The sequence below is a fragment of the Canis lupus genome, chromosome 30 (assembly GCF_011100685.1).
Source record: "Canis lupus familiaris isolate Mischka breed German Shepherd chromosome 30, alternate assembly UU_Cfam_GSD_1.0, whole genome shotgun sequence".
Classification (NCBI taxonomy): Eukaryota; Metazoa; Chordata; class Mammalia; order Carnivora; family Canidae; genus Canis; species Canis lupus.
This window is the reverse complement of record NC_049251.1, coordinates 17,673,144-17,687,140: the sequence shown is the minus strand read 5'-3', so window position 1 is coordinate 17,687,140 and position 13,997 is coordinate 17,673,144. Positions and strand designations below refer to the sequence as shown.

Here is a 13,997-nt window from a genome sequence, read left to right as displayed (position 1 = left end):
AAATCCCTATCCTCTAATGTTTCATGAGAGCCATTACAAACAAAAACGCTAAATGGACAGAGTTTTACTCTCTTTTCTCCCTATTAGTATCTGATGGAATTCCTAATGGGAAAAGAAATCTGACCTCATTAGTCTCTAAACACTCACATCCTAAATAGGAATAGTAGACTACCAAGAACCAACTTCTTTATGTTTCTTTTTTTATACAGTGTTTTCCTAAAATAAGCAAAGATACCTGTCAGCATCCATTCCCATGGATATTGGCATAGTGGTCATAGAAGGTGTTGCTTCTGCAAGTCAGGGGTCTCAGATATGGCTTACTGTCTTTGGGAAATGCAGTCATTACACATGGGTTGCTCCCAGAGGAGATGACCCAGGTATGCTGGTTTCCTGTGGGGGTGAAGAGCAGTGCTCTGTCCTGCCCAATTCCTGGCTTTCTATCTCAGGTCACAGGACTCTTTTCCTGGTTAGCTATCTTTTAAAAGTTTACCACTCATCTTCTACCTCACATCCATCAGTGTTGATGAGGATGTGGGGAAATTGGAACCCTTGCACACTCTCGGGAGGAATGTAAAAAGGTGGAGCTACCTATAGAAAACAGGACGATGGCTCCTCAGAAAATTAAAAGAATTAACATATGATCTAGCAATTCCACTTTTGGGGATATTCCCCCCAAATCGAGTGTAGGGTCCCGAGGGGATATTTGTACACTTGTATTGACAGCAGCATCATTTACAATAGCCAAAAGGTGGAAGCAACCTAAGCATCCAGAGACAAACGGACAGATAAACAAAATGTATATACATGCAATGGAATATTATGCAGCCCTAAAAAGGAAATTCTGACACATGCTACAACATCGATGAACCTTGAGAACAATAAGTGAAGTAAGCTGGTCACATACGATATGATTCCACTTATATGAGGCTCCTGGAATAGGCAAATTCACAGAGACAGAATATAGAATGGTGGTTGCCAGGGGCTGAAGAGGAAGAAGAATGGAGAGTTTTGTTTAATGAATATAGGGTTTCAGTTTTGCAGGATAAGAAGAGTTCTGGAAATGGACAGTAGCAATGGTAACACAATAATATGAATGTACTTAATGCCACGGAGCTGTACACTTAAAATGGTTAATATGATCATTTTTATATGTATTTTACTATAATTTTTTTTACTATAATTTTTTTTAAAAAGACATTCAAAAAAGTTTACCACTCATCCAGAGTAGACCCAGGGAAGTATCAAGGCAGTGTGACTCACTGGTCTACAGAGTCTGCAAACATGACATTTATATTACCCATTCCTCCCTTCTTATGGCCCTTGATAAACATTACTAATTAATCATCCCAAGTTCCTTCCTCCCAAGCCCAGATGCAATATCATAACCTTTCTCAACACAGGCTACTATGCCAAATTATTAGAGCTGATCCATCAGCTGCGTCGATGTAGGAGAAAATTGTGATGGTCTATGAAATCTGTGCTAGAGAAAAAAAATACAATGATATAAAGCTTCATAAAATAGGAAAAATCGACATGAACTTGATATATTAAGAAAAAAAATGATATTTCCTATCTCAAAAAAGTCCCAATAACTGAACTAGAGGCAGTACTTTTGGCCCACATTACTACTCATTTGAACCCATATAACCCAGGTTCAGGTTTCTATATTTTCTACAAAAAGGAACTAGAACTCTGTGAAGCAGGACCTATTATCAAGTATGAATATGAATATGCACTTGTTTCTATCTGTATGAGCAGGTGAGACTAGGAACCTGTAAGTAGGCCAAGTAGCCCCTTCAAAATGAAGAGCAATACCATGAACATGAGCAGCTTTTGTGGTCTTATGTCATCCAGAAAGGAATACGGAGCCCCTCAGTTCATTAACACTCATGATTGCACATAATAAATAATGAAAAGAGAGCCCAATGGCACATCTTCAGATGATAGATTAACTGGATGTCACACTTCCCCTGGCCTTGAGAGAGCCAAAACTGGGGACCCACTCCTCCAGTTTCTATGGAATAAAATCTCTAGATGACCCTACTAATGAGACACTGATAAGATATAAGTAATGTTCCAATTATACCACAGAGGTCAGTATATCATAACGTCAGAAAAATTAGTTAAGTTTAAGCCATCTGTTCACAACTTCTGGTAAAGACATTGAGTTTCAGCAGAAGAGTATCTATCTGAGGGGTAGATACACCTTCCAGGATATAACGAGCAGACTTCATAATAAAAGGGTTTTGAACCATTGGACTGTGCAACCAGATTCCACATCCTGACCTGAAACCGAAGGGTTAGTGATTTAGAACTTGCATCCTCAGAGGGTCTTCTTTCTTTCTTTCTCCCCACATCCCCTAACACCTCTCCCAATAGGGTCTTTTTCTTTAAGGCTGTAATAAAATCTCTAAAATCCTAGGAAGAAGTAAATTTTATACCACATAGACTTCTAAGGCAGAGTAGAAATTGGACCACAGGCATGTGTAAAAGGATAAAAACATAAGTTTTGTAATTATTGGGCTAGTGCTTTTGTGCTTAAGATATTCAGGTTATTTAAGGAAATGTGATTTATTTGATTTGTGATTCTTAATCAGGTCCTTAAGAGCGCTTGTCTCATTTCAATCACTATAAATAAATGATCGAGGAAATTTGCTCTGTTAAATCCACAAATTTTGGTGACTTTGTTCAATAAGTAGTATATGGCTATTTGGGGAATGTTAATTATGTTTAAAGAAATACTGCTTAATAAATTATAAATTAGACATTAAACAATGTACTAATGGTCATAAGTATTCTTCTCCAAGCATAAAAATCCACTGGACAGTAAAGACCATCAGAAGATGAAACCAATTTGCCATTCCAGGAGACTCAAGACTGTTAAAGAAGATTGTTATTCAAATAAAGATATCATGTGCTGAATCTTTTCTATACAGATGGTGCCAATTTCTCAGATTTGGTGGGGCTTGCATTTTTGATCAACTTATGTGTGGTGCCAATTTCATTGCCACCTTAGAGCTGTTGATTCCATACCTTTTGGCTCATCTGTCTTTCCTCTTGGGTTATCATCTTTTGTGGAATCTTTCAAGGTTCCATATTCCTTTTCCATCTTAGCTGCTTCTTCTTTGGTACTATCTGTTTCTTCATGACTCTTTTCTGACGGTGCTGTAATCAGATTGTGCACCCTGTGGTTATAACCCTATTTCCTATTAATTAATTCATAATGTAGAAATAAGCTTTATTGAAAAGGTACAGTTTAAGGTCAGATAATTTTTCAGGCTGAAAGGGATCTAGTGATTATCTAGGCAACTTCCTCCAATTTTGCAGAGGAAGAAACTGAGGCCACAATGGGGAGAGATGTGAACGGAGTCGGCAAAAGAGCTGGGCCATAGCCTTAACTTGCCAGATTGTGGTTTAGTGTTCTTTCCCTTCTGCTACCATGTTGTTGGAGCACAGACTATTTTCTTTACTATAATCAGTGTAGGCAGTCAAGTAGGATATCTCAGGTCCCAAAGTAAGGTTGAATCTCCATTACAAAGTAAGAGAACTCTGTAGTTGTTCAATTTCTCCATGATGTTGTCTTTTTGAAGAACACTCTATAATTCGGAGTAGCATCTAAGAATTTGGGGCTATGGCAAGACTTCTTTCCTTCTGCCTCTTTCTTCATACTCCCTTATCCATGGTCGCCCTACTGCAAAGAAGAGAACTGGACCCTTGCTGTCAAGATGGGATTATCTTTGTTCACTTGTGTACTTAAATATAACTAATTTCCATATCAATTATACTTCAAAAAAAAAAAGGTGAGAAAACAAGAATTGAAAAAAACTGCATTTCTCCTAACAATCTTATGTTGAATTAAAAACATCATAAACCTTAAAGTAGCTAACTGCTTGAAAGCAACTATAATGTATCCCTGTTTAAGTAAAATAGGAAACGTCAAGCAGCCTAACAAATAGCTTCGCTTTTTCAATAAAAGGGTTATTACTATAGAAAAAAGAGGAAAGAAGAAAGAAGTCAGTTGTTTCCTCTTTATGCAAACATCCATTCCTAGTGCTGTGGTCTCTCTATTTTTTGATGTGCAATTTTTTTTCATAGTTGCAGTACAATTTTGTTCCTTGCTTTTGCCATTAACATCATTACAGAAAGATGTTTCCAGGTTATTAAAAACTACTTGGAAACATCATTTTAAGGTGCTGCATAATGTTCCATAAAATATATGTACATAACCTTTGTGATAGGAACACAAGATTAAGCATATGAACGTGTGATTTTTGTCATTTTGTTCCTCCCTCCCCACTCAAAGCAAGCTCCTTTGCACAGCTTGGTTCCGTAGGGTGATGGGCAGAGATGCACAAGTGAAGAAACCAAGAGAAGGGGGTAAATCACATTACCCAGGGGCACAGACTGTCTCAGAGGAGAGAGAAGACTTGGAAGGGGAGAGCCAGGAGAGGGGCAGCACAGAGTGGATGCATGATCAGGGATAGTGCACTGGAGAAATGGTGATCTTAGAAGAGGAAAAAAAAATGGCTAAAGGAGATTTGCAGGAAGAATGACTCAGTTTTGTGATACAGTCTCCTCCCTTCCCTGTCAGCGACCTCCTAAGAATCTTCAGGAAGACCTGCATTTCTCTTCAATGCTCCTTGGGATCAGATTTCTATGCTGAGTCTAACGCAAAATAGCCAAGGTTATAGCTACTTGGTCCTCTGGTTGGATTTCAGATTTTAAAACTTTTGAAATCTAGAATTGTTGATCAATGTTTGTTGAACTTATTTACCACACAAAGATCAATTATGCTCAAAGGTAGAAAAAAATAGTTAAATAAATCATACCTGGGAAAAGTTTGCTTTTATTGTCAGTAACATTTTTTTCTAGCTTGTTCTTAGTCTGAAGAGCAATAGTTTCATCCAAGTTTTCTGGAGGGAGGAGGGGAAGAAATATGAAATATAATTTTATTTCCTGAAAGATGATACCAAACTTCTACTAAAACTGTTTAAACCTCATCAGAAATATCACAAAGCATTAACACTGCAATTAAGATACTTTGACATGGATATTATTTCTAGGAATGCACTATTTGGGATCCTTAATTCAGCCTCCTACTCAGTTAATTGCGGAAGTTCCTTCTACATCTCTGTGGCCGCTGCTAGAACACATCCGGGGTTGAACTTTTAATGGGAACCTGTGGTTTGGACTTCCTCAACACCTTCTGGTAACTACACCTCGATTTTCCTTTGAAGAACCCAGATCATTTCCATTCTCAGCACATTTGACTCAGGAGGGGCCTAATAACCCAAGCCTGGCTCCTCAGGGGCTCCACCACGCTGGGCTGAGTGGTTGGTTCAAAGGCGAGCTCCTGACACAAGCCAGGACAATGAGATTCAATGCTGGGACCACTGGGGGAAAGAGGATCTTTTCTTGCCAGGATTGCTGTACTGTGAGGATGGAGATTGCCAGCCATCTTTTTCCCATAACAGAACAGCTTGTCTGGAATGAATCAACACATGGAAAATCAGTGCCGGGAGATGGGGAGGGACAGATTCTTCACACTACTGGTGGACTTTACAAACCCAATGTCAGACTACCCCCTCCACACACACACAACTCTCCACCCCTAGACTCCTCAGTTACATGAGGCAATGAATGCCTTTTCCACTACCATGCTGCATAGCACAGTTATAAACAGTAGTGGAAATACCTACCTCACACCTAAGCCCTGGTGGCATTTCTAATCTATTTCCATTGGATGAATTACTTCAGTGTGGAATTTTGGAGTCATAGGGTATTGGTATGAAACAATGACTGATCTGAAACAACTGCTTTGATCTACTGTTGAGCAAAGCCGGGCACAAAACATTACATATGATGTGAGCTCATTTTTTGTTAAGCAAGATAAAACAAGGAAAGAAACAACAAAGGTATATACATATGTGTGTGTGTGCGTGCACAAACACACAAATATCTAGAAGGATGTACACCAGAACATTACCTGGGTACCAGTATTATGAGTGATTTTTTTTTTTACTTTTTTTAAACATCATTTTGCATTGACTGATTTTTTAAAAATATGCTCTTTTGTAATCAGAAACAAAACAGTTAAACAATTCTCATGTGGAAAAAAATGGAGTTCATAGAGAGTCTTCTGGATTATTCTGTCCTATGAGATTTTCTCTTCTAATTCTCCCTCCTCTGTCAGAGATCAGAGTAAGGGGCCGTGAGGTCATCTTGCCCAAAGGACATCAGGGAGAAATGGTATTTGTTGATTAAACCAAGCAGGAAAACCTAAGGCTTTTTTTTTTTTTTTTTTAAACAACGTGTATGCACAGAGAATGTCCAAGCTTATCTACAAAATCCAAGGAATCAAAGGTCAGCAAACTTTTTTGGTAAAAGGCCAGATAGTAAATATTTTTTGGCTTTGTGAGTCGTATGGTCTCAGTTGCAACTACTCAACTCTGCATTGTAGCACAGAGCAGTCATAGACAACATTGAACAAATGAGTGTGGCTATATGCCAATAAAATTTTAGTTACAGACCCTGAAATGTGAATTTTATATAGCTTTCTTGTGTCATAGAATACTATTCTTCTTTGTTTTTTTTCAAACACTTAAAAATGTAAAAGCAATTCTTAGCTTGGTTATACAAAAATAGGTAATGGGCCAGATTTGGTCCATGGGCAGTAAGTAGTTAACCAGCCCCATCATAGATCACAAAGTCCTTTATCTTACAGATGCAGAAATTGAGGTCAAGAAAGGTGAGTGCCCTCCCCCATGGGACAGAGCTGGTCTCTGCAGAGCTGGACCAGGAGGCATCACTTCTGCTGCTCAGTCCACTGCTCTTTCCTTCCCACCACACACAGACCTCACTAGTTAAAATCAACTATTTTAGTCTTCGCCATTCAAACACAATTGAGAAAAAGAATCAAATTTTAATAAAGCTATTTCCATGAAGATATCTAGAAAATGTTAATAAGGCAAAGTGTAATAAATGTGGCATGTTTGTACTCAAGCTATATCTATAAAGAGTTGAAAACTTCTGGTTAATTTTATCTGTATGCATTATCAAGTTGGTCAATTCTGGTTACTCAGATGATTCGGGCTATTTTGGCATAAATGATCACATTTGTGAGGGAATTATTGCCAAATCTCTAATTCACTTTGGACAATGAAAATTCTTACAGTAAAACAAAACAAGTAGGACTCTCACCAAGGTAGGAAACGCCTTCTTCTGGAGATATTGTACCATATTTTACCATCATCTTCACAAAGTCAATCAATGTTTTCATGATAGTAATCAGTGTTTCTTTCTCTTTTGCTTCTTTTTCTATATAAAAGGACAAAATACTTAAAAATATATTTTATTTATTCATGAGAGGCAGAGAGAGAGAGAGGCAGAGACATAGGCAGAAGGAGCAGCAGGCTCCATGTGGGGATCCTGATGTGGGACTTGATCCCAGGACCCTGAGATCACGACCTGAGCCAAAGGCAGATGCTCAACCACTGAGCTACTCAGCCGGTTCCCTGCTTTTTTAAAGATTAAGATAAAAGAATTAAAAACAAAAAAACAAAAAACTAGTGGAGTATAGCTTCCTCTTTCAGTGTCAGTTTATGAAGTATGGCATTTATTGTAATATTTCTCCTTACATTTATAGCTGAAACCACATATATTTAATTTATAAAAAGTCTAAGATTTGATTGGGAATACAGGATAATGTACAGGTGTACTGAACTTTTCCAGAAATGGGCAATTATAACTTCTCCAAAAAGATTTACTTTAATCTAAAATACTTTATTAATAGGGTAGAAAACCTGAGGTAATATGAACTCAGAAAGAAGATTCATGACCCAACAGGTTTTTCTTTACTCAGGCTATATGTTTTTGAGGGCAAGAATGACCCCATTAATCAAACTTAATATTTGAAAATAAAAACATATATGTATTTTTATTTTTTAAAACTTAAGGTTGATTTTTAAACAGTAAATATTGCTTTCTAAACTTTATTTTATTTGAAAGAATATATGCATATAGCAAAAATATTCCGACAGTAAAGAAGTAAATAATAATGGAAATAACATCCCCCCCACCCCCACACACACACACCTAGTCCCTGTAGGTAACCACTATTAAGTTTCTTAGGAACTCTTAGGATTTGACATACTGTTCTGTATCTTGATGGAAGAGGATGGCTGATTATTCCATAGTCATTCCATACACACACACACACACACACACACACACACACACACACCATCCAGAGACACATATATATAGAACCCACATATATATAGAATATATATAGATGTTCTAAAATGTTTAAAAAATCTATTTCCATTTTTGAAGAAAGGTACTAGACAGCAGCCTATTTTCCCTATTCTTTTAGCTGCCATGAAGGATTTCTCTTAAAAACTCCTAGCCTCCACATCCCCCCACTGCCCCCTCTCACCACCGATAATCTTTTCATCCTTCCCACAGATGAGGTTAGTAGACAATGACCATTAGTCTACATCTCTTGACTTATAGGGATTTGGAATATTTCTTTTTGCTCCCCAGGAACAGTGAAAGGCAGTGTCCTGAGATAAATGCCTGCTCTGTAGAATCAAACTATCCTTGGTATTGGCTGTTTCAAAAACTAGACTGAAGATTGGGAGTGAACAAGCCCATTGTTGGATCTCACACGAAGCTGCATCTTAACAATCCTTATAACCCAGACTTCATTAGTATCAGAAATATTTTGGTTTTCTACCTGTTTTATGTTAGTTCAGACCTTGGGTGAGAAAGATGGGTTTTGTTAAAGACTTTAGTGTAAGTATTTAAATTAAAATTCTATAAAAATAAAGGAAATAAAGAACGGGGTCAAGGAAACTGCAAGATAAAAACAAATAAAAAGCATTCCATACAGTGGAATCTTTAAAATATCATGAAAGTCCCAAAGTTGGGAGAGAAGAAAGGTGAGAGAGGAGATGGGGAAGAGATCCTAGAAAAGCGCTGGAAAATAACTTCTGCCATCACAGTATTTGTTCAAGGTCACATCTGTATAGTATTTGGTGTCATGCTGATGCTCTTCACTGACAAGAAGTGACTCACCAAGATGAGAAAGGTTCTGAGCTGGACATTTGCCATCCAATGGGGCAAGATGGCTGAGAATGGACCCTCAAGATGTATAAGCCCTGCAGACACCAGCAGAGGGGCTGGTGCCATCTGGCCAATATCTGGAATTAAAGGACAATGGATGTTCTCCAGAAATGAAAGCTCACTTTACGGTCACTTCTTGGGGACATATTTATCACAAATGTTCAATCTGGGGCTGAGTCTTTAAAAAGGGAGAAGAAAAGCCATAAAGAAGAGTATCTATCTGGACAATAGTAACAACAGAAAATTTGCCCATTATTAACTTCCTTGAAGATTTATCAAAATTAAACATGAATCGACATTTTCAGCTAACTTATTTTGGTGTATATTTAAGAGAAAAAGCACATTAAGGGCTTTATTTTTAAAAAACAAACCATTTCCCAAGTGTGTTAGTTTATTTTAACTCATCTCAAGACTGAAGCTGAAAATGTCTAAAAAGTAAAAATCTGAATTATTTTTAAAAAGGATAAATTATGTTATACACACTGCTCCCACTAAGAGGAAAATGAACACAGCCTTAAAAAAAAAAAAAAGATTTACAATAAGATTTGAGGCTTGAAAAAAAAAAAGATTTGAGGCTGAGCAGGTCAGGCAGGGACACGGATTTCTCTCCTTATCTGCACAGCACTCACTTCAACGTCACAAACACCATGCATACCTGGTAACTATTTGTTGAACAAATAAATGAAGCCTCTGGTAGCAAGAAAATTAAATTATCCAAAAATTCCACCTTTTCTGATTATCCTATCCTAAATACTTTCATGACTAGTATACTTCTTTGAAAAAATTGGACATGAACTCTTTTCCCCCGAGGCCACTGACAATATATGTCATCCAAAATTGTATTTAGAAACTGAAAACAGGAAGAAAAAGAACCCACCCACACATTTCCTGGAATTGATGTTTCTATTCCACATGGTCACAGTGTTTACCTGAATCAATACTTTTCAGTAGTGCATAGAAGTTTGGGAAATATTGGAGTTCCTCAAAGTTATCTTCATTGTAGATTTTAGTTCTCCTTTCCAAGCCATTTGTCAAGGTTAAGGTATTAGAGACTGTTTCATCATTTTGTCCATTAGTAAAACCATCTTGAATTGCTGCCATTGGAGTCTCCATTGGGGGGGAAAAATCAATAAAAAATAAAATTTTGTTAGAACGAATCACACTCCAGCTCAGTTCTTTCCTCTGTGGTGCCCTTGAATGTGAAGTACAAGAACATGTCCTCCTTTGCAAGCTCCTGGAGGATCAAACCCATTTCCAGGCATGGGCATCTAGCCACATGGAAAGGTCATTGGGGCTAAGAGACATATGTTTCACCTGAGGACCCTGGCTCCTACTCCTGGAGAATAGACAGGGAATTTCTAGGTTCCTACTTGGCCAAGTTCCCCTCTGTCAGTTCTCATGAGTGTCTCCTCATAAGAGTGCCTTTTACCAAGGCAAGCTTTGAAGTCACAGACTCTATGACAGGATACAGGAAAGCCTGTCAAAATATCTAACACCAGCAGAGCAGTCATACCTTGGGGACTTTGCAGTAAAATTTTAAGGGCTATCTGGAAGGGTACACAGGACTCTTTCTGCCAGACCTGCTCCATTTCTAGTGTTAGGTAATGATCCATTGTCCCTTCAGTGGACTAGACAGAAATTTAAAAGCCTTTCTTGTCTCTTCCTCTTCATTTCCTTCATCTAATCCATCAGTAGCCTTGTTTGTCCTACTTTCAAAATTTATCCCAAATTTATAATTTCTCTCTTTCTCCATTACCTGGCTCTAGTCCAGGTACCTTCATCTCTTGCCTTCTAACTGGCACATCAACTACTTCTAATTGATTCCCAACACTGCATTTTCTGTGTTATAGCCAGAGTTATCTTTTTTAAAATGTGATCACATAACTCCTTTGCTTAAAATCCTCCAGTATTTTCCTATTAGTCCTACAATGAAGATCAGAATCCAAGGCCTTGCCTGGTCTGCCCTGGGTCCACCTCCTCAAGCTCATCTCTCATTGCTCTTTCTGTATGCCAGCCAACCTGCCCTTATTGCAGCTACTTGGATACTCCACACATTTTTCTTTACATACTGCCTCTCACACTCAAAGTGAACTCCTATTTAGCCTTCAGTTTGGGCTCAAGTCACTTCTTCAGGGAAGCCTTCCCTGAGCTTAAGTCCAGAAAAAGTTCCTTTTTTACAAGGTCTCATAGAATCAGGTTTCTTTCCTCAGAAAACTTAAGGCAGTTGTAGTTAAAATAGGTGACTATTTGAAGACCATCTACTTCTTCCATTAGACCGTAAGATACATGAGAGTAGGGATTCTATCTCTTTAAATGAGTATTGTATCCCCAGTGCTTTGTTCATAACTGGTACCTCAATAAATATGTATTGAATGAATATTTCCTTTGCTTTAATGCATTTAGATGACATGAGTGAACAGGTCAAGCATATGAATGTTTTAGAGATGGGTGAATAAGGAGTACAAATGGGAGTGAAAGATCAGGACAATACAATAGCTATGTCACTTTCAGTTCAGATGGTAAGCTTGAGTGAATGTCATGAGTTCTTTGATAGATCAAGAATGTTTTGGGTGGATTTTTAAAAGCTGTTTAAAAAATGAAAGCTGGTGATTAGAAATAGGGAGACCAAAGAACTTTATGTTACCTAGTAAAAGAAAAATTCAGACCCAATTTCTGTTTTCTAGCTTCCTCTAAAACATAATCATAGGCCTATACATTCTTTTTCCTTGTATTTGGGATACGATGTTGGAGGGGATGAAGAGCCATGGAATCTGGGTCCTCTGGTGGAGAAAACAGGAGAGATGAAGAGTTTAATATTTTCTTATATCCTTCTGTGGTCAGCTCCAACTAGAGTTTTACAGGGATTCAAAGACGGGAGAAAGACTTTAGTAGCTTGGCAGATGCCAAGAAAAGATGAAGAGGCACAGAGTCCAGGAACAGGAAGGAAGGATGAATGCTTAGTCGAAGTAAAGGATGGTTCCAGATCTCCAAACCAATGAGAAGAGGATAGAGCAAGTGGAAGAGCTCAGAATATAACAGGCAGTATCAGGCAACTAGCTCTGGGGATATACAGGATGGTGTGGCAGAGGATCAAATCAACCCAGGTTTCTTTTTTTGGGTTCTGGAGGCAGATGATGACACTCTGTGAACAGAAGTTGTATACTGAAAGAGCTGCGAAATATTTGGTTCCAATTCTCTGACATTATACAAGCAGCTGTTATGTGGAATGGTTATAACATTTCCACATAACATTATGGGTTAATTTACTGAGCAGTATAAGACGTAGCCTTTACTGTAGAATATAATATAACGTGTATCTTCATTTTCAACATAGAGTTGATTTATATCTTTTAACTTAACAGTATTTTGTGAGTATATATTTTAATTGGGTCAAACGAATCACATACCAAATCTTCTTTGGTATCAAGGAAGATATTAATTATATACAGATTGTATTAATTATATACAAATACAAGCAGACACATACACACATCTATAACATGCAGATGATTTCATATATACATACCACTTTCTCTGGTATTTTTCCAGCCTGACTCTCAGTCACACTTGTCGGTTTATTGGGTTCCTCCTCGTAAGTGTTGGCTTCCTTTGAGATCAATTTCTGTAAAACTTCTGCTACTTCATCTTCTAGTATGTGTGCCTGGCTTTCTGTGATCTGTTACAAAGAGTGAAAATATATATAACTGTTATTCTCAAACTTGTGATTAAAAAGTCTAGATTAAATTCTGCAGTTGAATAGATTTTTAGAAGTTGAGAGAATCTTTTGGTCCTTCTTTCTAGATAACCCTTGTTTATACCTGTATTAGTTGCTGGCCATTCTAGTGACTACCCCAGCACTCCTGGGAAAAAGTGCCTTTGGTCATGCAAGTGATCAGGCCTGTCTTTTGGAATCCATGGAATATTTATTTTGAGAAACATCTTGAGGGTTATTTCTCCACCCTCAGATGCAGGTCATGCCTAGGTAACCACTGAAACAGGCAAATTTAGTACCCTACTAAAGCCTGATAGGGCTGTATAAAGGCTGGGAGCCAGGCTGAGGGACTTAAATTGCTTACAGTTTCCCAAAAGTTGCAGGTCTTTGCTCCTGTTATTCTTTTCTCACAATTCATGTATCTGTTATCATCATGTATCATAAAACATGTACTGCTGTTCATTAAATCTTAACCATCCTTTTAAGCTGACTTCAAACACCTGCTTCTCTGAAGCTCTTACTTATTCCCCAACTGGATATAGTCCATCCTCTGGCATGCTGAACTACTTTTATGGTTCTGATGCAGCTTGCATTGTGGGCATGTGTGCATATGTGTAGTTCCTCTGGTAGATTATAAGTTCCTAGAAGAATGTTGTCTTACTTGTTCTCAAAACCTATGTTTAATATAAAGTAGATGTATTATAAATATTTGGCTATTTGGATCACATGGCTTGGCTTCTTAGCCCATTCCAAACTGTACTAAGAAATGGGTTTATTCTCATGCATGACTTACTAGACCAAGATTCAGCAGTTTAGAAACAATCTTGTCAAATACTCCTCTGTCATTTTCCTCATAAATCCTGGTAGCAATTTTCTGGACGATGTCTTCAGCAGTTAAAGGAGTTCCATCTAGTTGATGAAGGCCATCTGGATCATCTAGACAAAGTAATCACAGCCTCACATTGTAGTTATCACGGGCCTATTTCATGGATATTATATTTTTAATTTGTACACTTAGATTTATTTGGAATGTATTTATGGTGTTACTTGGTCCACAAAAACCCTGGTTTGAAGTAAAATTTTACTTAAAGGGAAGAAACTAGGATGATAATGGAAATTCTGAAAGCTTCTTATGTGATTTTTAAGAAAAAGGAAGATC

The 13,997-nt window shown here is 37.7% G+C and overlaps 1 protein-coding gene across 4 annotated transcripts in view; it reads right to left on the bottom strand.

The window, feature by feature from the left end:
• SCG3 (secretogranin III) overlaps positions 1 to 13,997 on the bottom strand; it is a 98,037-nt gene that overhangs the window by 12,015 nt on the left and 72,025 nt on the right. For 3 of the 4 annotated variants that reach the window (XM_038580420.1, XM_038580421.1, XM_038580423.1), the window contains 6 exons: positions 13,632 to 13,774; positions 12,653 to 12,802; positions 10,056 to 10,233; positions 7,201 to 7,317; positions 4,830 to 4,913; positions 3,034 to 3,165 (listed from right to left, as the gene is read on the bottom strand). In XM_038580420.1, coding sequence (XP_038436348.1) covers positions 3,034 to 3,165; positions 4,830 to 4,913; positions 7,201 to 7,317; positions 10,056 to 10,233; positions 12,653 to 12,802; positions 13,632 to 13,774 — 804 coding nt within the window. The remainder of the gene's footprint in view (positions 1 to 3,033; positions 3,166 to 4,829; positions 4,914 to 7,200; positions 7,318 to 10,055; positions 10,234 to 12,652; positions 12,803 to 13,631; positions 13,775 to 13,997) is intronic. The other variant, XM_038580422.1, reaches the window with a different exon arrangement.